Here is a 24,224-nt window from a genome sequence, read left to right as displayed (position 1 = left end):
CAAAATGAAGGAGAAGAATATGGTGACAACGATGTAGGCTGTGTGTAGCAGTTATGATATGGTTTGGCTTGAAAAGGTTTTTTCGCCAGATCACATACAGCTGACGGGTTGTGCATTGAAGTCCAGAAGGGAAAAGGTGAGCGCATTGATGGGAGAAGAAATACAACGGCAGTTGTGAACTGTGTTTACGAGTCATCAGGGGTGAATTCGTTCCACCGATTGTGTTGACAAACGTTTCATAAATGGAATAAAACCAGGATAAACATACCTGAATTTGTCCAATAGAATCTCTATTTCAGCAAGATGCAGGCAAGAGTGTGCAAGGCGGTATTGAATGTGTCACTGTTTGTCCATCTGTCACTGTCTGTCACCTCAAATGTTTCTCTCGACCTGTGTGCACCTACATTGTAAATTTTAATTCATAGGCTAGGTTGTAACAACCTCATGATGGGTACAGGGACAGTTAGAGTATCATGTAGTAAAGTAAACCTACCACTGTTACATTGAACAGGGTGAATGGATTATGAATGACAGTCATCCAATATGCTGTAATAGGAATAAGGCCATGCTCATGAAAAAAATCGTCCTCCCTCATCTTAAACGACACTGGTCTCCCCTGTTTGGGTGGTGGACCACTCTTGGTACACATGGGAAACTGTAGTTGCAGTTCTTGACACAAACCGGTACACCTGGCACCTACTACCATACCCGTTCAAAAACACTTAAATATTTTGACTTCCCCATTCATCCTCTGAATGGCAAACATACACAATCCATGTCTCAAGGCTTAAAAATCCATATTTAACCTGTCTCCCCCCCTTCATCTACACTGATTGAAGTGGATTTAACTAGTGACATCAGTAAGGGATCATAACTGTTTGAATGTTAAATGACGAGACAGAGGCATTGATGCGAGTAACCAGTCTTGTTCAGTATATTACAATACATCCGGGTATATCAAGCACACCGGTAAAAACACTGGAGTTGCAGTAATTAACATTTACCAACAGATGGCATCACTGTGCCATCTTACACCAATAACAATAAGCTTTCACCTGGATTCACCTGGTCAGTCCATGTCATGGAAGGAGGAGGTGTTCTTAATGTTTTGTAGACTCAGTGTATAGCACTACAGATAATTAAGTGCTATTTGCATGTGATGCATTTGCTCTATTGTTTACAGGATGATTTGTATCTTATAGAGCGTGGCTTTAAGGGAATAATATGGTCACATCTAGATTAAAAGAAATGTAAAAAATTAAGAGTAAATGTGTATTAACACACTACCTATTCATATAAGTATTTATTCATCATCTACATATTCATATTAAGCTTCTACGTCTGTGTACAGGAAAGTATTATTTGTAAGACGAAAGAGAAAATATATCAGCTTATTGTTAAATTATTATGACTTTCTTTCCAATACTAAAAGTGTAGTAACTATTGTTTCCAAACTGCGTTACCCACTCCAGCCAGCAGATGGCGATGTGCGTCTTTCAGGTGATGCTTGTTGCGTGACGTATAATCTAGTGGACAGGACAGAAGGCTTCTTCAACCGCGACAAATGGCGTATAACGGACTGGACGTATAATGGACTGGACGGGACGCTTCTTCAGGAACAACAACACGGCTACTCTTTCAACCACGTCGGTAGCTTGCTAGCCAACATAAAACTGAAAGATTGGCGCTTTAGACCATGTTAATGTACATTAGCTAATCTCAGTGTTGTTAACACAGTTCAGTTGACGTTAACTTTAACCTAATTTGTTTGTTCAATTTGCAAACTTGTTAAAGATTGATGCTGAGCCTAGTCGCTAATGTTTAACTAACTAACTAACATCCCTGACCATGAGTTCACTAAACTACTCCTCCCCTGCTAAAGAAGAGGATGTCTACTGGACGGAGAAAGAACCTCTGGGTCTGAACATTGTCGTGAAAGAAGAAGAGGGTGTTGCAATGAAAGGAGAGAGAGAAGCTTTCATAATTAAAAAGGAGGAAGAGGAGGCTGTTATACTGAAAGAAGAGGAAGAACATTTTGGAGTGGAAGAGGGGATAGAGGCTGTCACAGTGGAAGAGGAGGAGGTAGAAGCCTTCAGAATGAAAAAGGAGGAAGAGGCGGCTGTCACATTGAAAGAAGAAGAGGAGGAGGATGTTACAGTGAAAGAACCTGTAGTGAAAGAAGGAGAGGGGATAGAGGCTGCCAGAGTGGAAGAGGAGGATGGTTTTGGGGGAAAAGAGGAAGGACCTTTTAGAGAGGAAGAGGATGCTATCTCAGTAAAGGTGAAGAAGGAAGACGTTTTGGGAGTGAAAGAGGAAGAGACAGAATATCAGATTAACGTCAGTGAGTACTGTCTTAAACACAGGAGCACAAACTATGCAGTTGTTGAACTAATGTGTGGTTTTAAAGGGGCATTCTACTGAAGTTCTACACTTGAATATGTTGTTCAGTACTGTAGGAATTGTTGAAGGGGTAATCTGCCATTGGTACATATATTGTGGGTTCTTTTAAATGAGGTTTATTGAATTCTCCATGTGGTCTATATTAAAGTGCACCTCATCTAATATAACCGGATTTTAAAATTCAATATTGGTGTATAATTTCTACTTAAAATATCAAAGATAAAGGGAGCGCAAACGTCACCCAAATCGTGGAACTACCCTTTTACATTTACAACACAAACAATATTTTTTTAAATCATGATGAAAGTGGCAATTTTAGGCCCTTTGTAGACATATTCATGCCTCTTGTAAGACTCTGTGATTGTAATAGAAGATCATAAGTTTACCATCTGTTTGATGTTCTCATTCACACAGAAGAGAGACATGACTATCGTGGATCCTCTGGGGAGCCTCAACAACATCCTGATGCTGACGAGGCAGAGAAGAGTCTCTCCAGATCAGAACACCAGATGGTCCAGCATACAGCTTGTTCTATCAGGGTCTGGGCTGGGTTTCTGTAAAGCACTTTATGACAACAGTGACATCAGCATCCATAATGATATGTGTCTGTGTCCCCTCTTTATGGTTACCAGGACAACGCTAGCCCTTCCTCTCTCCTGGAGTCCCCGTGTCGTGCCTCTCCCGGTAGTACCTTACTGCTGGGTATGAAGAGGTTGTCTGTGCTGCTGGTGGACTGCAGGAAAACAACGGGGCTGAGTGGAACTGTGAGAGGAGGAGAAGAGAAGAAAGGATCAGATTTGACACGTCAAAGTAAGTGCTGTAGTTTAGTTTGAACAAATACAATAGATCTGTCCACTGGTATCTGTTACCAGGACAACAAGCAGAGTTCTGTTAATTCTGGGATTGAACCTGGGTCTGTAGTGACACCTCAAACACTGCAATGCAGTGCCTTAGACCTCTGTGCCGCTCGGGTGGCAGCTCCTTTGTTTGGCTGACGTTGAGGGACAGGTTGTTTACCTGGCAACACGCTCGTTGTCCTCAGGGATTCTCCACGGCATCTGAGTCATTATGCTCAAAGTGGAAGAAAATACAGTTTAGCTCATCCGAGGTGACTAGTTTATTTTTTGTATTCCGTGACCGTTAGAAGCCCCTGACGCATGTCCCACTCACTAAATAAGTCTTCAACATTTCTATGATTACTGGACAGACTGACTACTACCACATGGACAGACTGACTACTACCACATGGACAGACTGACTACTACCACATGGACAGACTGACAACTACCACATGGACAGGCTGACTACTACCACATGGACAGGCTGACTACTACCACATGGACAGGCTGACTACTACCACATGGACAGGCTGACTACTACCACATGGACAGGCTGACTACTACCACATGGACAGGCTGACTACTACCACATGGACAGGCTGACTACTACCACATGGACAGGCTGAATACTACCACATGGACAGGCTGACTACTACCACATGGACAGGCTGACTACTACCACATGGACAGGCTGACTACTACCACATGGACAGACTGACTACTACCACATGGACTACCACATGGACAGACTGACTACTACCACATGGACAGACTGACTACTACCACATGGACAGACTGACTACTACCACATGGACAGACTGACTACCACCACATGGACAGACTGACTACCACCACATGGACAGATTGACTACCACCACATGGACAGATTGACTACCACCACATGGACAGACTGACTACCACCACATGGACAGACTGACTACCACCACATGGACAGACTGACTACCACCACATGGACAGACTGACTACCACCACATGGAATGGACAGACTGACTGACTACTACCACATGGACAGACTGACTGACTACTACCACATGGACAGGCTGACTACTACCACATGGACAGACTGACTACAACCACATGGACTACCACATGGACAGACTGACTACTACCACATGGACAGACTGACTACTACCACATGGACAGACTGACTACCACCACATGGACAGACTGACTACCACCACATGGAATGGACAGACTGACTGACTACTACCACATGGACAGACTGACTGACTACTACCACATGGACAGACTGACTGACTACTACCACATGGACAGACTGACTGACTACTACCACATGGACAGACTGACTGACTACTACCACATGGACAGACTGACTACTACCACATGGACTACCACATGGACAGACTGACTACTACCACATGGACAGACTGACTACTACCACATGGACAGACTGACTACCACCACATGGACAGACTGACTACCACCACATGGACAGACTGACTACCACCACATGGACAGACTGACTACCACCACATGGACAGACTCCACCACATGGACAGACTGACGACTACCACCACATGGACAGACTGACGACTACCACCACATGGACAGACTGACGACTACCACCACATGGACAGACTGACGACTACCACCACATGGACAGACTGACGACTACCACCACATGGACAGACTGACGACTACCACCACATGGACAGACTGACTACTACCACATGGAGAGACTGACGACTACCACCACATGGACAGACTGACGACTACCACCACATGGACAGACTGACGACTACCACCACGTGGACAGACTGACGACTACCACCACGTGGACAGACTGACGACTACCACCACGTGGACAGGCTGACGACTACCACCACGTGGACAGGCTGACGACTACCACCACGTGGACAGACTGACGACTACCATCACGTGGACAGACTGACGACTACCATCACGTGGACAGGCTGACGACTACCATCACGTGGACAGGCTGACTACTACTACCACGTGGACAGGCTGACTACTACTACCACGTGGACAGACTGACTACTAACACGTGGACAGACTGACTACTAACACGTGGACAGGCTGACTACTACCACGTGGACAGGCTGACTACTACCACGTGGACAGGCTGACTACTACTACCACGTGGACAGGCTGACTACTACTACCACGTGGACAGGCTGACGACTACCACCAAAGGACAGGCTGACGACTACCACCACGTGGACAGACTGACGACTACCATCACGTGGACAGACTGACGACTACCATCACGTGGACAGGCTGACGACTACCATCACGTGGACAGGCTGACTACTACTACCACGTGGACAGGCTGACTACTACTACCACGTGGACAGACTGACTACTAACACGTGGACAGACTGACTACTAACACGTGGACAGGCTGACTACTACCACGTGGACAGGCTGACTACTACCACGTGGACAGGCTGACTACTACTACCACGTGGACAGGCTGACTACTACTACCACGTGGACAGGCTGACTACTACTACCACGTGGACAGGCTGACTACCACTACCACGTGGACAGGCTGACTTTATTTTTTGTATTCCGTGACCGTTAGAAACCCCTGACGCATGTCCCACTCACTAAATAAGTCTTCAACATTTCTATGATTACTGGACAGACTGACTACTACCACATGGACAGACTGACTACTACCACATGGACAGACTGACTACTACCACCACATGGACAGACTGACTACTACCACCACATGGACAGACTGACTACTACCACCACATGGACAGACTGACTACCACCACATGGACAGACTGACTACCACCACATGGACAGACTGACTACCATCACATGGACAGACTGACTGACTACCACCACATGGACAGACTGACTGACTACTACCACATGGACAGACTGACTGACTACTACCACGTGGACAGACTGACTGACTACTACCACGTGGACAGACTGACTGACTACTACCACGTGGACAGACTGACGACTACCCGTGGACAGACTGACTGACTACTACCACGTGGACAGACTGACTGACTACTACCACGTGGACAGACTGACTGACTACTACCACGTGGACAGACTGACTGACTACTACCACGTGGACAGGCTGACTACTACCACGTGGACAGGCTGACTACTACCACGTGGACAGGCTGACTACTACCACGTGGACAGGCTGACTACCACTACCACGTGGACAGGCTGACTACCACTACCACGTGGACAGGCTGACTACCACTACCACGTGGACAGGCTGACGACCACTACCACGTGGACAGGCTGACGACCACTACCACGTGGACAGGCTGACGACCACTACCACGTGGACAGGCTGACGACCACTACCACGTGGACAGGCTGACGACCACTACCACCTGGACAGGCTGACGACCACTACCACCTGGACAGGCTGACGACCACTACCACCTGGACAGGCTGACTACCACTACCACCTGGACAGACTTACTACTACCACCACCTGGACAGACTGACTACTACCACCACCTGGACAGACTGACTACTACCACCACCTGGACAGACTGACTACTACCACCACCTGGACAGACTGACTACTACCACCACGTGGACAGACTGACTACTACTACCACGTGGACAGGCTGACGACTACCACGTGGACAGGCTGACGACTACTACCACGTGGACAGGCTGACGACTACTACCACGTGGACAGGCTGACGACTACTACCACGTGGACAGGCTGACGACTACTACCACGTGGACAGGCTGACGACTACTACCACGTGGACAGGCTGACGACTACTACCACGTGGACAGGCTGACGACTACTACCACCACGTGGACAGGCTGACGACGACCACCACCACGTGGACAGACTGACGACGACCACGTGGACAGACTGACTACCACCACGTGGACAGACTGACGACGACTACCACCACGTGGACAGACTGACGACGACCACGTGGACAGACTGACTACTACTACCACGTGGACAGGCTGACTACCACTACCACGTGGACAGGCTGACTACCACTACCACGTGGACAGACTGACTACTACCACATGGACAGACTGACTACCACCACATGGACAGACTGACTACCACCACATGGACAGACTGACTACCACCACATGGACAGATTGACTACCACCACATGGACAGATTGACTACCACCACATGGACAGACTGACTACCACCACATGGACAGACTGACTACCACCACATGGACAGACTGACTACCACCACATGGACAGACTGACTACCACCACATGGAATGGACAGACTGACTGACTACTACCACATGGACAGACTGACTGACTACTACCACATGGACAGGCTGACTACTACCACATGGACAGACTGACTACTACCACATGGACTACCACATGGACAGACTGACTACTACCACATGGACAGACTGACTACTACCACATGGACAGACTGACTACCACCACATGGACAGACTGACTACCACCACATGGACAGACTGACTACCACCACATGGAATGGACAGACTGACTGACTACTACCACATGGACAGACTGACTGACTACTACCACATGGACAGACTGACTGACTACTACCACATGGACAGACTGACTGACTACTACCACATGGACAGACTGACTACTACCACATGGACTACCACATGGACAGACTGACTACTACCACATGGACAGACTGACTACTACCACATGGACAGACTGACTACTACCACATGGACAGACTGACTACCACCACATGGACAGACTGACTACCACCACATGGACAGACTGACTACCACCACATGGACAGACTGACTACCACCACATGGACAGACTCCACCACATGGACAGACTGACGACTACCACCACATGGACAGACTGACGACTACCACCACATGGACAGACTGACGACTACCACCACATGGACAGACTGACGACTACCACCACATGGACAGACTGACGACTACCACCACATGGACAGACTGACTACTACCACATGGAGAGACTGACGACTACCACCACATGGACAGACTGACGACTACCACCACATGGACAGACTGACGACTACCACCACATGGACAGACTGACGACTACCACCACGTGGACAGACTGACGACTACCACCACGTGGACAGGCTGACGACTACCACCACGTGGACAGGCTGACGACTACCATCACGTGGACAGACTGACGACTACCATCACGTGGACAGGCTGACGACTACTATCACGTGGACAGGCTGACTACTACTACCACGTGGACAGGCTGACTACTACTACCACGTGGACAGACTGACTACTAACACGTGGACAGACTGACTACTAACACGTGGACAGGCTGACTACTACCACGTGGACAGGCTGACTACTACCACGTGGACAGGCTGACTACTACTACCACGTGGACAGGCTGACTACTACTACCACGTGGACAGGCTGACTACTACTACCACGTGGACAGGCTGACTACTACTACCACGTGGAAAGGCTGACTACCACTACCACGTGGACAGGCTGACTTTATTTTTTGTATTCCGTGACCGTTAGAAACCCCTGACGCATGTCCCACTCACTAAATAAGTCTTCAACATTTCTATGATTACTGGACAGACTGACTACTACCACATGGACAGACTGACTACTACCACATGGACAGACTGACTACTACCACATGGACAGACTGACTACTACCACCACATGGACAGACTGACTACTACCACCACATGGACAGACTGACTACTACCACCACATGGACAGACTGACTACCACCACATGGACAGACTGACTACCACCACATGGACAGACTGACTACCATCACATGGACAGACTGACTGACTACCACCACATGGACAGACTGACTGACTACTACCACATGGACAGACTGACTGACTACTACCACGTGGACAGACTGACTGACTACTACCACGTGGACAGACTGACTGACTACTACCACGTGGACAGACTGACTGACTACTACCACGTGGACAGACTGACTGACTACTACCACGTGGACAGACTGACTGACTACTACCACGTGGACAGACTGACTGACTACTACCACGTGGACAGACTGACTGACTACTACCACGTGGACAGACTGACTGACTACTACCACGTGGACAGGCTGACTACTACCACGTGGACAGGCTGACTACTACCACGTGGACAGGCTGACTACTACCACGTGGACAGGCTGACTACCACTACCACGTGGACAGGCTGACTACCACTACCACGTGGACAGGCTGACTACCACTACCACGTGGACAGGCTGACGACCACTACCACGTGGACAGGCTGACGACCACTACCACGTGGACAGGCTGACGACCACTACCACGTGGACAGGCTGACGACCACTACCACGTGGACAGGCTGACGACCACTACCACCTGGACAGGCTGACGACCACTACCACCTGGACAGGCTGACGACCACTACCACCTGGACAGGCTGACTACCACTACCACCTGGACAGACTTACTACTACCACCACCTGGACAGACTGACTACTACCACCACCTGGACAGACTGACTACTACCACCACCTGGACAGACTGACTACTACCACCACGTGGACAGACTGACTACTACCACCACGTGGACAGACTGACTACTACTACCACGTGGACAGGCTGACGACTACCACGTGGACAGGCTGACGACTACTACCACGTGGACAGGCTGACGACTACTACCACGTGGACAGGCTGACGACTACTACCACGTGGACAGGCTGACGACTACTACCACGTGGACAGGCTGACGACTACTACCACGTGGACAGGCTGACGACTACTACCACGTGGACAGGCTGACGACTACTACCACGTGGACAGGCTGACGACTACTACCACCACGTGGACAGGCTGACGACGACCACCACCACGTGGACAGACTGACGACGACCACGTGGACAGACTGACTACCACCACGTGGACAGACTGACGACGACTACCACCACGTTGACAGACTGACGACGACCACGTGGACAGACTGACTACTACTACCACGTGGACAGGCTGACTACCACTACCACGTGGACAGGCTGACTACCACTACCACGTGGACAGGCTGACTACCACTACCACGTGGACAGGCTGACTACTACTACCACGTGGACAGGCTGACTACTACTATCACGTGGACAGGCTGACTACTACTATCACGTGGACAGGCTGACTACTACTACCACGTGGACAGGCTGACTACTACTACCACGTGGACAGACTGACGACGACTACCACCACGTGGACAGGCTGACGACGACTACCACCACGTGGAGAGACTGACTACCACCACGTGGACAGACTGACTACTACTACCACGTGGACAGGCTGACTACCACTACCACGTGGACAGGCTGACTACTACTACCACGTGGACAGGCTGACTACTACTATCACGTGGACAGGCTGACTACTACTATCACGTGGACAGGCTGACTACTACTACCACGTGGACAGACTGACTACTAACACGTGGACAGACTGACTAATACCACGTGGACAGGCTGACTACTACCACGTGGACAGGCTGACTACTACTACCACGTGGACAGGCTGACTACCACTACCACGTGGACAGGCTGACTACCACTACCACGTGGACAGGCTGACGACTGCTACCACGTGGACAGGCTGACGACTGCTACCACGTGGACAGGCTGACGACTACTACCACGTGGACAGGCTGACGACTACTACCACGTGGACAGGCTGACGACTACTACCACGTGGACAGGCTGACGACTACTACCACGTGGACAGGCTGACGACTACTACCACGTAGACAGGCTGACGACTGCTACCACGTGGACAGGCTACTACCACGTGGACAGGCTGACGACTACTACCACGTGGACAGGCTGACGACTACTACCACGTGGACAGGCTGACGACTACTACCACGTGGACAGGCTGACGACTACTACCACGTGGACAGGCTGACGACTACTACCACGTGGACAGGCTGACGACTACTACCACGTGGACAGGCTACTACCACGTGGACAGGCTGACGACTGCTACCACGTGGACAGGCTACTACCACGTGGACAGGCTGACGACTACTACCACGTGGACAGGCTGACGACTACTACCACGTGGACAGGCTGACGACTACTACCACGTGGACAGGCTGACGACTACTACCACGTGGACAGGCTGACGACTACTACCACGTGGACAGGCTGACGACTACTACCACGTGGACAGGCTACTACCACGTGGACAGGCTACTACCACGTGGACAGGCTGACGACTACTACCACGTGGACAGGCTGACGACTACTACCACGTGGACAGGCTGACGACTACTACCACGTGGACAGGCTGACGACTACTACCACGTGGACAGGCTGACGACTACTACCACGTGGACAGGCTGACGACTACCACCACGTGGACAGGCTGACGACTACCACCACGTGGACAGGCTGACGACGACTACCACCACGTGGACAGGCTGACGACGACTACCACCACGTGGACAGGCTGACGACGACCACGTGGACAGGCTGACTACTACCACCACGTGGACAGACTGACTATTACTACCACGTGGACAGACTGACTACTACTACCACGTGGACAGACTGACTACTACTACCACGTGGACAGACTGACTACTACTACCACCTGGACAGACTGACTACTACTACCACCTGGACAGACTGACTACTACTACCACCTGGACAGACTGACGACTACTACCACCTGGACAGACTGACGACCACTACCACGTGGACAGACTGACTACCACTACCACGTGGACAGGCTGACTACCACTACCACGTTGACAGACTGACTACTACTACCACCTGGACAGACTGACGACTACTACCACCTGGACAGGCTGACGACTACTACCACGTGGACAGGCTGACTACCACTACCACGTGGACAGGCTGACTACCACTACCACGTGGACAGGCTGACTACTACTATCACGTGGACAGGCTGACGACGACTACCACCACGTGGACAGACTGACAACGACCACGTGGACAGACTGACTACCACCACGTGGACAGGCTGACTACTACCACCACGTGGACAGACTGACTATTACCACCACGTGGACAGACTGACTACTACTACCACGTGGACAGACTGACTACTACTACCACGTGGACAGACTGACTACTACTACCACCTGGACAGACTGACTACTACTACCACCTGGACAGACTGACTACTACTACCACCTGGACAGACTGACGACTACTACCACCTGGACAGACTGACGACTACTACCACGTGGACAGACTGACTACCACTACCACGTGGACAGACTGACTACCACTACCACGTGGACAGGCTGACTACCACTACCACGTTGACAGGCTGACTACCACTACCACCTGGACAGACTGACGACCACTACCACCTGGACAGACTGACTACCACTACCACGTGGACAGACTGACTACCACTACCACGTGGACAGGCTGACTACCACTATCACGTGGACAGGCTGACTACTACTATCACGTGGACAGGCTGACTACTACTATCACGTGGACAGGCTGACTACTACTACCACGTGGACAGACTGACTACTAACACGTGGACAGACTGACTACTACCACGTGGACAGACTGACTACTACCACGTGGACAGGCTGACTACTACCACGTGGACAGGCTGACTACTACCACGTGGACAGGCTGACTACTACCACGTGGACAGGCTGACCACCACTACCACGTGGACAGGCTGACTACCACTACCACGTGGACAGGCTGACGACTACTACCACGTGGACAGGCTGACGACTACTACCACGTGGACAGGCTGACGACTACTACCACGTGGACAGGCTGACGACTACTACCACGTGGACAGGCTGACGACTACTACCACGTGGACAGGCTGACGACTACTACCACGTGGACAGGCTGACGACTACTACCACGTGGACAGGCTGACGACTACTACCACGTTGACAGGCTGACGACTACTACCACGTGGACAGGCTGACGACGACCACGTGGACAGACTGACGACGACCACGTGGACAGACTGACGACGACTACCACCACGTGGACAGACTGACGACGACCACGTGGACAGACTGACTACCACCACGTGGACAGACTGACTACTACTACCACGTGGACAGGCTGACTACCACTACCACGTGGACAGGCTGACTACTACTACCACGTGGACAGGCTGACTACTACTATCACGTGGACAGGCTGACTACTACTACCACGTGGACAGACTGACTACTAACACGTGGACAGACTGACTACTACCACGTGGACAGACTGACTACTACCACGTGGACAGACTGACTACTACCACGTGGACAGACTGACTACTACTACCACGTGGACAGGCTGACGACGACTACCACCACGTGGACAGACTGACGACGACCACGTGGACAGACTGACGACGACCACGTGGACAGACTGACGACGACCACGTGGACAGACTGACGACGACCACGTGGACAGACTGACGACGACTACCACCACGTGGACAGACTGACGACGACCACGTGGACAGACTGACTACCACCACGTGGACAGGCTGACTACCACTACCACGTGGACAGGCTGACTACTACTATCACGTGGACAGGCTGACTACTACTATCACGTGGACAGGCTGACTACTACTATCACGTGGACAGGCTGACTACTAACACGTGGACAGACTGACTACTAACACGTGGACAGACTGACTACTACCACGTGGACAGACTGACTACTACCACGTGGACAGGCTGACTACTACCACGTGGACAGGCTGACTACTACCACGTGGACAGGCTGACTACTACTACCACGTGGACAGGCTGACTACTACTACCACGTGGACAGGCTGACTACTACTACCACGTGGACAGGCTGACGACTACTACCACGTGGACAGGCTGACGACTACTACCACGTGGACAGGCTGACGACTACTACCACGTGGACAGGCTGACGACTACTACCACGTGGACAGGCTGACGACTACTACCACGTGGACAGGCTGACGACTACTACCACGTGGACAGGCTGACGACTACTACCACGTGGACAGGCTGACGACTACTACCACGTGGACAGGCTGACGACTACTACCACGTGGACAGGCTGACGACTACTACCACGTGGACAGGCTGACGACTACTACCACGTGGACAGGCTGACGACTACTACCACGTGGACAGGCTGACGACTACTACCACCTGGACAGACTGACTACTACTACCACCTGGACAGACTGACTACTACTACCACCTGGACAGACTGACGACTACTACCACCTGGACAGACTGACGACCACTACCACGTGGACAGACTGACTACCACTACCACGTGGACAGGCTGACTACCACTACCACGTTGACAGACTGACTACTACTACCACCTGGACAGACTGACGACTACTACCACCTGGACAGGCTGACGACTACTACCACGTGGACAGGCTGACTACCACTACCACGTGGACAGGCTGACTACCACTACCACGTGGACAGGCTGACTACTACTATCACGTGGACAGGCTGACGACGACTACCACCACGTGGACAGACTGACGACGACCACGTGGACAGACTGACTACCACCACGTGGACAGGCTGACTACTACCACCACGTGGACAGACTGACTATTACCACCACGTGGACAGACTGACTACTACTACCACGTGGACAGACTGACTACTACTACCACGTGGACAGACTGACTACTACTACCACCTGGACAGACTGACTACTACTACCACCTGGACAGACTGACTACTACTACCACCTGGACAGACTGACGACTACTACCACCTGGACAGACTGACGACTACTACCACGTGGACAGACTGACTACCACTACCACGTGGACAGGCTGACTACCACTACCACGTTGACAGACTGACTACCACTACCACCTGGACAGACTGACGACTACTACCACCTGGACAGGCTGACGACTACTACCACGTGGACAGGCTGACTACCACTACCACGTGGACAGGCTGACTACCACTACCACGTGGACAGGCTGACTACCACTATCACGTGGACAGGCTGACGACTACTACCACCTGGACAGGCTGACGACTACTACCACGTGGACAGGCTGACTACCACTACCACGTGGACAGGCTGACTACTACTACCACGTGGACAGGCTGACTACCACTATCACGTGGACAGGCTGACTACTACTATCACGTGGACAGGCTGACTACTACTACCACGTGGACAGACTGACTACTAACACGTGGACAGACTGACTACTACCACGTGGACAGACTGACTACTACCACGTGGACAGGCTGACTACTACCACGTGGACAGGCTGACTACTACCACGTGGACAGGCTGACTACTACCACGTGGACAGGCTGACTACTACCACGTGGACAGGCTGACTACTACTACCACGTGGACAGGCTGACTACTACTACCACGTGGACAGGCTGACTACCACTACCACGTGGACAGGCTGACGGCTACTACCACGTGGACAGGCTGACGACTACTACCACGTGGACAGACTGACGACGACCACGTGGACAGACTGACGACGACCACGTGGACAGACTGACGACGACTACCACCACGTGGACAGACTGACGACGACCACGTGGACAGACTGACGACCACCACGTGGACAGACTGACTACTACTACCACGTGGACAGGCTGACTACCACTACCACGTGGACAGGCTGACTACTACTACCACGTGGACAGGCTGACTACTACTATCACGTGGACAGGCTGACTACTACTATCACGTGGACAGGCTGACTACTACTACCACGTGGACAGACTGACTACTAACACGTGGACAGACTGACTACTACCACGTGGACAGACTGACTACTACCACGTGGACAGACTGAATACTACCACGTGGACAGACTGACTACTACTACCACGTGGACAGGCTGACGACGACTACCACCACGTGGACAGACTGACGACGACCACGTGGACAGACTGACGACGACCACGTGGACAGACTGACGACGACCACGTGGACAGACTGACGACGACCACGTGGACAGACTGACGACGACTACCACCACGTGGACAGACTGACGACGACCACGTGGACAGACTGACTACCACCACGTGGACAGACTGACTACCACTACCACGTGGACAGGCTGACTACCACTACCACGTGGACAGGCTGACTACTACTACCACGTGGACAGACTGACTACTAACACGTGGACAGACTGACTACTACCACGTGGACAGACTGACTACTACCACGTGGACAGGCTGACTACTACCACGTGGACAGGCTGACTACTACCACGTGGACAGGCTGACTACTACTACCACGTGGACAGGCTGACTACTACTACCACGTGGACAGGCTGACTACTACTACCACGTGGACAGGCTGACGACTACTACCACGTGGACAGGCTGACGACTACTACCACGTGGACAGGCTGACGACTACTACCACGTGGACAGGCTGACGACTACTACCACGTGGACAGGCTGACGACTACTACCACGTGGACAGGCTGACGACTACTACCACGTGGACAGGCTGACGACTACTACCACGTGGACAGGCTGACGACTACTACCACGTGGACAGGCTGACGACTACTACCACGTGGACAGGCTGACGACTACTACCACGTGGCCAGGCTGACGACTACTACCACGTGGCCAGGCTGACGACTACTACCACGTGGACAGGCTGACGACTACTACCACGTGGACAGGCTGACGACGACTACCACCACGTGGACAGACTGACGACGACCACGTGGACAGACTGACTACCACCACGTGGACAGACTTACGACGACTACCACCACGTGGACAGACTGACGACGACCACGTGGACAGACTGACGACCACCACGTGGACAGGCTGACTACTAACACGTGGACAGACTGACTACTACTACCACGTGGACAGACTGACTACTACTACCACGTGGACAGACTGACTACTACTACCACGTGGACAGACTGACTACTACTACCACCTGGACAGACTGACTACTACTACCACCTGGACAGACTGACGACTACTACCACCTGGACAGACTGACGACTACTACCACCACGTGGACAGACTGACTACCACTACCACGTGGACAGGCTGACTACCACTACCACGTGGACAGGCTGACTACCACTACCACGTGGACAGGCTGACTACCACTACCACGTGGACAGGCTGACTACCACTACCACGTGGACAGGCTGACTACCACTACCACGTGGACAGGCTGACTACCACTACCACGTGGACAGGCTGACTACCACTACCACGTGGACAGGCTGACTACCACTACCACGTGGACAGGCTGACTACCACCACCACGTGGACAGGCTGACGACCACCACCACCTGGACAGGCTGACGACCACCACCACCTGGACAGACTTACTACCACCACCACATGGACAGACTGACTACCACCACCACCTGGACAGGCTGACGACCACCACCACGTGGACAGGCTGACGACCACCACCACCTGGACAGGCTGACGACCACCACCACCTGGACAGACTTACTACTACCACCACATGGACAGACTGACTACTACCACCACCTGGACAGACTGACTACTACCACCACCTGGACAGACTGACTACTACCACCACCTGGACAGACTGACTACTACCACCACATGGACAGACTGACTACTACCACCACATGGACAGACTGACTACTACCACCACATGGACAGACTGACTACTACCACCACATGGACAGACTGACTACTACCACCACATGGACAGACTGACTACCACCACCACATGGACAGACTGACTACCACCACCACATGGACAGACTGACTACCACCACCACGTGGACAGACTGACTACCACCACCACGTGGACAGACTGACTACCACCACCACGTGGACAGACTGACTACCACCACCACGTGGACAGACTGACTACCACCACCACGTGGACAGACTGACGACCACCACCACGTGGACAGACTGACGACCACCACCACGTGGACAGACTGACGACCACCACCACGTGGACAGACTGACGACCACCACCACGTGGACAGACTGACGACCACCACCACGTGGACAGACTGACTACTACCACCACGTGGACAGACTGACGACTACCACCACGTGGACAGACTGACGACTACCACCACGTGGACAGACTGACGACTACCACCACGTGGACAGACTGACGACTACCACCACGTGGACAGACTGACGACTACCACCACGTGGACAGACTGACGACTACCACCACGTGGACAGACTGACGACTACCACCACGTGGACAGACTGACGACTACCACCACGTGGACAGACTGACGACTACCACCACGTGGACAGACTGACGACTACCACCACGTGGACAGACTGACGACTACCACCACGTGGACAGACTGACGACTACCACCACGTGGACAGACTGACGACTACCACCACGTGGACAGACTGACGACTACCACCACGTGGACAGACTGACGACTACCACCACGTGGACAGACTGACGACTACCACCACGTGGACAGACTGACGACTACCACCACGTGGACAGACTGACGACTCCCACCACGTGGACAGACTGACGACTACCACCACGTGGACAGACTGACGACTACCACCACGTGGACAGACTGACGACTACCACCACGTGGACAGACTGACGACTACCACCACGTGGACAGACTGACGACTACCACCACGTGGACAGACTGACGACTACCACCACGTGGACAGACTGACGACTACCACCACGTGGACAGACTGACGACTACCACCACGTGGACAGACTGACTGACGACTACTACCACGTGGACAGACTGACTGACGACTACTACCACGTGGACAGACTGACTGACGACTACTACCACGTGGACAGGCTGAAGACGACTACCACCACGTGGACAGGCTGACGACGACCACGTGGACAGACTGACTACCACCACGTGGACAGACTGACTACCACCACGTGGACAGACTGACTACCACCACGTGGACAGACTGACTACCACCACGTGGACAGACTGACTACCACCACGTGGACAGACTGACTACCACCACGTGGACAGACTGACTACCACCACGTGGACAGACTGACTACCACCACGTGGACAGACTGACTACCACCACGTGGACAGACTGACGACGACCACGTGGACAGACTGACTGACCACCACGTGGACAGACTGACTACCACCACGTGGACAGACTGACTACCACCACGTGGACAGACTGACTACCACCACGTGGACAGACTGACTACCACCACGTGGACAGACTGACTGACGACTACCACCACGTGGACAGACTGACTGACGACTACCACCACGTGGACAGACTGACTGACGACTACCACCACGTGGACAGGCTGACTACTACCACGTGGACAGGCTGACTACTACTACCACGTGGACAGACTGACGACTACCACCACGTGGACAGACTGACGACTACCACCACGTGGACAGACTGACGACCACCACATGGAGAGACTGACTACCACCACATGGACAGACTGACTACCACCACATGGACAGACTGACGACGACTACCACCACCACATGGACAGACTGACGGACGACTACCACCACCACATGGACAGACTGACTGACGACTACTACCACGTGGACAGACTGACTGACGACTACTACCACGTGGACAGACTGACTGACGACTACTACCACGTGGATAGACTGACTGACGACTACTACCACGTGGACAGACTGACTGACGACTACTACCACGTGGACAGGCTGAAGACGACTACCACCACGTGGACAGACTGACGACGACCACGTGGACAGACTGACTACCACCACGTGGACAGACTGACTACCACCACGTGGACAGACTGACTACCACCACGTGGACAGACTGACTACCACCACGTGGACAGACTGACTACCACCACGTGGACAGGCTGAAGACGACTACCACCACGTGGACAGACTGATGACGACCACGTGGACAGACTGACTACCACCACGTGGACAGACTGACTACCACCACGTGGACAGACTGACTACCACCACGTGGACAGACTGACTACCACCACGTGGACAGACTGACTACCACCACGTGGACAGACTGACTACCACCACGTGGACAGACTGACTGACGACTACCACCACGTGGACAGGCTGACTGACGACTACCACCACGTGGACAGGCTGACTGACGACTACCACCACGTGGACAGGCTGACTACTACCACGTGGACAGGCTGACTACTACTACCACGTGGACAGGCTGACTACTACTACCACGTGGACAGGCTGACTACTACTACCACGTGGACAGGCTGACTACTACTACCACGTGGACAGGCTGACTACTACTACCACGTGGACAGGCTGACTACTACTACCACGTGGACAGACTGACTACTACTACCACCTGGACAGACTGACTACTACTACCACCTGGACAGACTGACTACTACTACCACCTGGACAGACTGACTACTACTACCACCTGGACAGACTGACTACTACTACCACCTGGACAGACTGACTACTACTACCACCTGGACAGACTGACTACTACCACCACCTGGACAGACTGACTACTACCACCACATGGACAGACTGACTACCACCACATGGACAGACTGACTACCACCACATGGACAGACTGACTACCACCACATGGACAGACTGACTACCACCACATGGACAGACTGACTACCACCACATGGACAGACTGACGACTACTACCACCACATGGACAGACTGACTGACGACTACCACATGGACAGACTGACTACTACCACCACATGGACAGAGCTCATTAGTGTGTTTGAGGGGAGCATGCTGTTTATTTAGTCAGGTATTGACCACATTATTCTGATATATTTTAGAATGTTAATTATGTGAACATCAATGCATAATGTTATTGGGTAGTTAAATAAAATAAACATTATTGTTAAAGTGGTAGGCTAATGCATATGTTTTTTGCATACATTTTGGGGGGAGTTTTTATCCTATAGGCTATTACAACGAAGTGCTTGAAAAGTCCTTATGTCCTTGAATTTGACTTTCCAATGTCTATATGAACCCTGTGACTTGCTCAGCCAGCAAATGAAAGATAAAATAATCTGCTATTTAAATTATGCACGCGTCATTCAGTTTCCTGTCATATCGTCAGATCTTATCCCCTGGGCAGTAAATTTCAGTTGGCACTGGCCCGGTGCCACTGGTAAATGTACCTGAATGTTGAACCATGTGTGTGCGTGTAGGGTCTATATGTCTACCACTCCGTGTAGCCGTTAGCGATGCTAATGTATTCAGGTAAGACTGAAAGACAATTACAAGGTAACTACAAAGTAGCCTATGCCTACCTGGCAGAATCGTGATTATTTGCATCAATCCATTGGCCATTTTGTTTTGAAAACTCCCATCACAACTGCGCTACAGAAACACTGCTAGACAAACAAGAATGCCTGGCTGGTGGCACTAGAATTAAAGGGTAACTACACACAAAAATAAATATATTGCAGATTTTTTCCCCCAAAATAAATTTCTTCTGATGTGGTTAAAGTTGTGGATTGAGAACATTCAATATTGTTTTTCTATTTAAGTGTGATTTTGAGAGGCCGAAAACCTGGGGGAAAAAATGGGGAAATCAGTCCCCACGTTTTTGTTTTGGTGTCGTGGTATCTCTTTTCTTTGCTGTTACAGTAAATCAATGTAAGAACACAGGGGAATGCTAATTTAACAGATGGCTAGTCATTATTAGCCTGGTTATATTATGGGACACAGGCCAGGTCATTAGAAATGATCACATTTAATTGAGGGAACATGTGGTTACTATCACTGTTGTGGTTGTCTCACCAAGCTACCTTAAGATGGATGCACTAACTGTAAGTTGCTCTGAATAGTGACCATACTATTCCCTTAAAGCCACACAGTGTAAAATACATGGGTCATGTAAACAATAGAGCACATGCATCACATGCTAAGAGCACTTGACTTTAAGTCTCTCTGGATAAGAGCGTCTGCTAAATGACAAAAATATAAATGTATGTGGAGATTTCATTCAGGTCTCCCTGTTTTAACCACTCTGTTTGTCTTTAACAGAAGAGAGACCCGACTCAGAGGAACCAGACACGTCTGAACCAGTGAGACGACACCACTGTTCACAGTGTGGAAAGAGTTATACCCGTTTATGGAGCCTGAAAAACCATAAGAGAACACATGCAGGGAAGAAGCCTTATCACTGCTCCCAGTGTGGAAAGAGTTTTACACGGTTAGGGAGCCTTGAAATACATAAAAGAATACACACAGGAGACAAGCCTTACCAATGCTTCCAGTGCGGAAAGAGATTTATCCAGTCAACACATCTGAACGAGCATAAGAGAATACACACAGGGGAAAAACCATTCCAATGCTCTCAGTGTGGAGGGACATTTTCCCGATCAGGGGACCTGAAATCTCATGAAAGAATACACACAGGGGAAAAGCCTTATCACTGTTCCCATTGTAAAAGTAGTTTTAGCTGGTCAGGGCAACTGAACGAGCATGAGAGAACACACACAGGAGTGAAGCCTTACCACTGCTGCCAGTGTGGAAAGAGTTTTACAAGGTTGGGGTCCCTTAAGTCACATAAGATATATACACACACACAGAAGACAAGCCCTATCACTACTCCCAGTGTGAAAACAAGTATTTATCATTAGGGGACATGAAAAAGCATGAGAGAAAACACTCTTTAGAGAGGCCTTTCCAATGCTCTCTGTGTGGAATGGGATTTATCCAGTCATGGCATCTGAAAGCGCATAAGAGAATACACACGAGAGAAGCCATTCCAATGCTAGCAGTGTGGAAAGAGTTATACCCGGTAAGGGAATTTAGAAACGCATGAGATGACATACACGAAATAACGAGAGAAAATGGCGAAATGTAGATTTCCGGCTAAATAGACATACAAAAGTAACTGCTATTCATGTGGAATTACATGATTCTGACATGCAAAAACTTTGTATATTTGGAAAGAAGACATCTGAGAGATTATGCGGAAATGATCAGAAGATAGATAGGAGTTACATAGTTCAGAATACACAAGATCAAGCACACACAAAATACACTTATTGTTTTATTTATTTTGGCCCCTGCGCAAGAGATCCATGGAGGGCATTACTTCACCAGTTCTCCTACCATGTATTACTATTATGTGATTAGCCTAGTTGGTGTTATAATGTTAACTCCCATGAGAGGAATTATGGTGTTATTTTTCTATCATTGTAAATTGTGTATAGAGATTGAGCTGACATGTATTATTTAATGTATATTGGATTTACATTGCAATAATGCTCTCTTTCATCCTGTTTCCCTCTGTACACAGACCACTTGTATACTCTGGTTCATCATTAAAACTCCTACTGTAGACTGAGCTTCAGTGCCTGTTATCACTCTTTGACCAGGTGCTCAAAGCCTCTCAAAGCACATGGCTACTTAAAAATCTCTTAAGGATCGGCCCCTTTCCCCCCCCCCCCCCCAATTTTCACCTAAAATGACATACCCAAATCTAACTGCCTGTAGCTCAGGTCCTGAAGTAAGGATATGCATTTTCTTGGTACCATTTGAAAGGAAACACTTTGAAGTTTGTGGAAATGTCACAGGAATGTAGGAGACTATAACACATTAGATCTGGTAAAAGATAATACAAATACCATCTTTGAAATGCAAGAGAAAGGCTATTCCAGCCCAGGTGCAATTTAGATATTTGTAACTAGATGGCAGCAGCATATATGCAAAGTTTTAGTCTGATCCAATGAACCATTGCATTTCTGTTAAGTTTTGTATCAAGACTGCCAAAATGTGCTTAGTTTGTTTATTAATAACTTTTCATGTTCAAAACTGTGCACTCTCCTCAAACAATAGCATGATATTATTTCACTGTAATAGCTACTGTAAATAGGACAGTGCAGTTAGTGTCAGAAAGCTTTCTTGTTAATCTATCAGATATGTCTATGTCCTGGGAAATGTTCTTGTTACTTACAACCTCATGCGAATCGCATTAGCCTACGTTAAATCAACTGTCCCACAATCCTGAA

At 50.7% G+C, this 24,224-nt stretch overlaps 2 protein-coding genes across 3 annotated transcripts in view; both read left to right on the top strand.

Annotated features, from left to right (window-relative positions):
- LOC106593835 (zinc finger protein 883-like) overlaps positions 1-24,224 on the top strand; it is a 262,127-nt gene that overhangs the window by 26,721 nt on the left and 211,182 nt on the right. The window lies entirely within an intron of this gene.
- LOC106564023 (zinc finger protein 239) lies at positions 1,530-23,561 on the top strand. Its single transcript, XM_045690563.1, has 4 exons — positions 1,530-2,341; positions 2,815-2,912; positions 3,033-3,210; positions 22,249-23,561. The coding sequence occupies exons 1-4, from the start codon at positions 1,849-1,851 to the stop codon at positions 22,845-22,847; spliced, it is 1,368 nt and encodes a 455-aa protein (XP_045546519.1). The 5' UTR covers positions 1,530-1,848; the 3' UTR covers positions 22,848-23,561.

This window comes from Salmo salar, chromosome ssa12, assembly GCF_905237065.1.
Source record: "Salmo salar chromosome ssa12, Ssal_v3.1, whole genome shotgun sequence".
Taxonomy (NCBI): domain Eukaryota; kingdom Metazoa; phylum Chordata; class Actinopteri; order Salmoniformes; family Salmonidae; genus Salmo; species Salmo salar.
The sequence above is the reverse complement of the archived record's forward strand: the minus strand, read 5'-3'. Positions and strand labels throughout refer to the sequence as shown.

Coding starts and splice junctions, on each gene's coding strand:
- LOC106564023 (XM_045690563.1), top strand. CDS start 1,849: ATGAGTTCACTAAACTACTCCTCCCCTGCTAAAGAAGAGGATGTCTAC. Junction 2,342..2,814: donor AGAATATCAGATTAACGTCA/GTGAGTACTGTC, acceptor TCATTCACACAG/AAGAGAGACATGACTATCGT. Junction 2,913..3,032: donor CCAGATCAGAACACCAGATG/GTCCAGCATACA, acceptor TATGGTTACCAG/GACAACGCTAGCCCTTCCTC.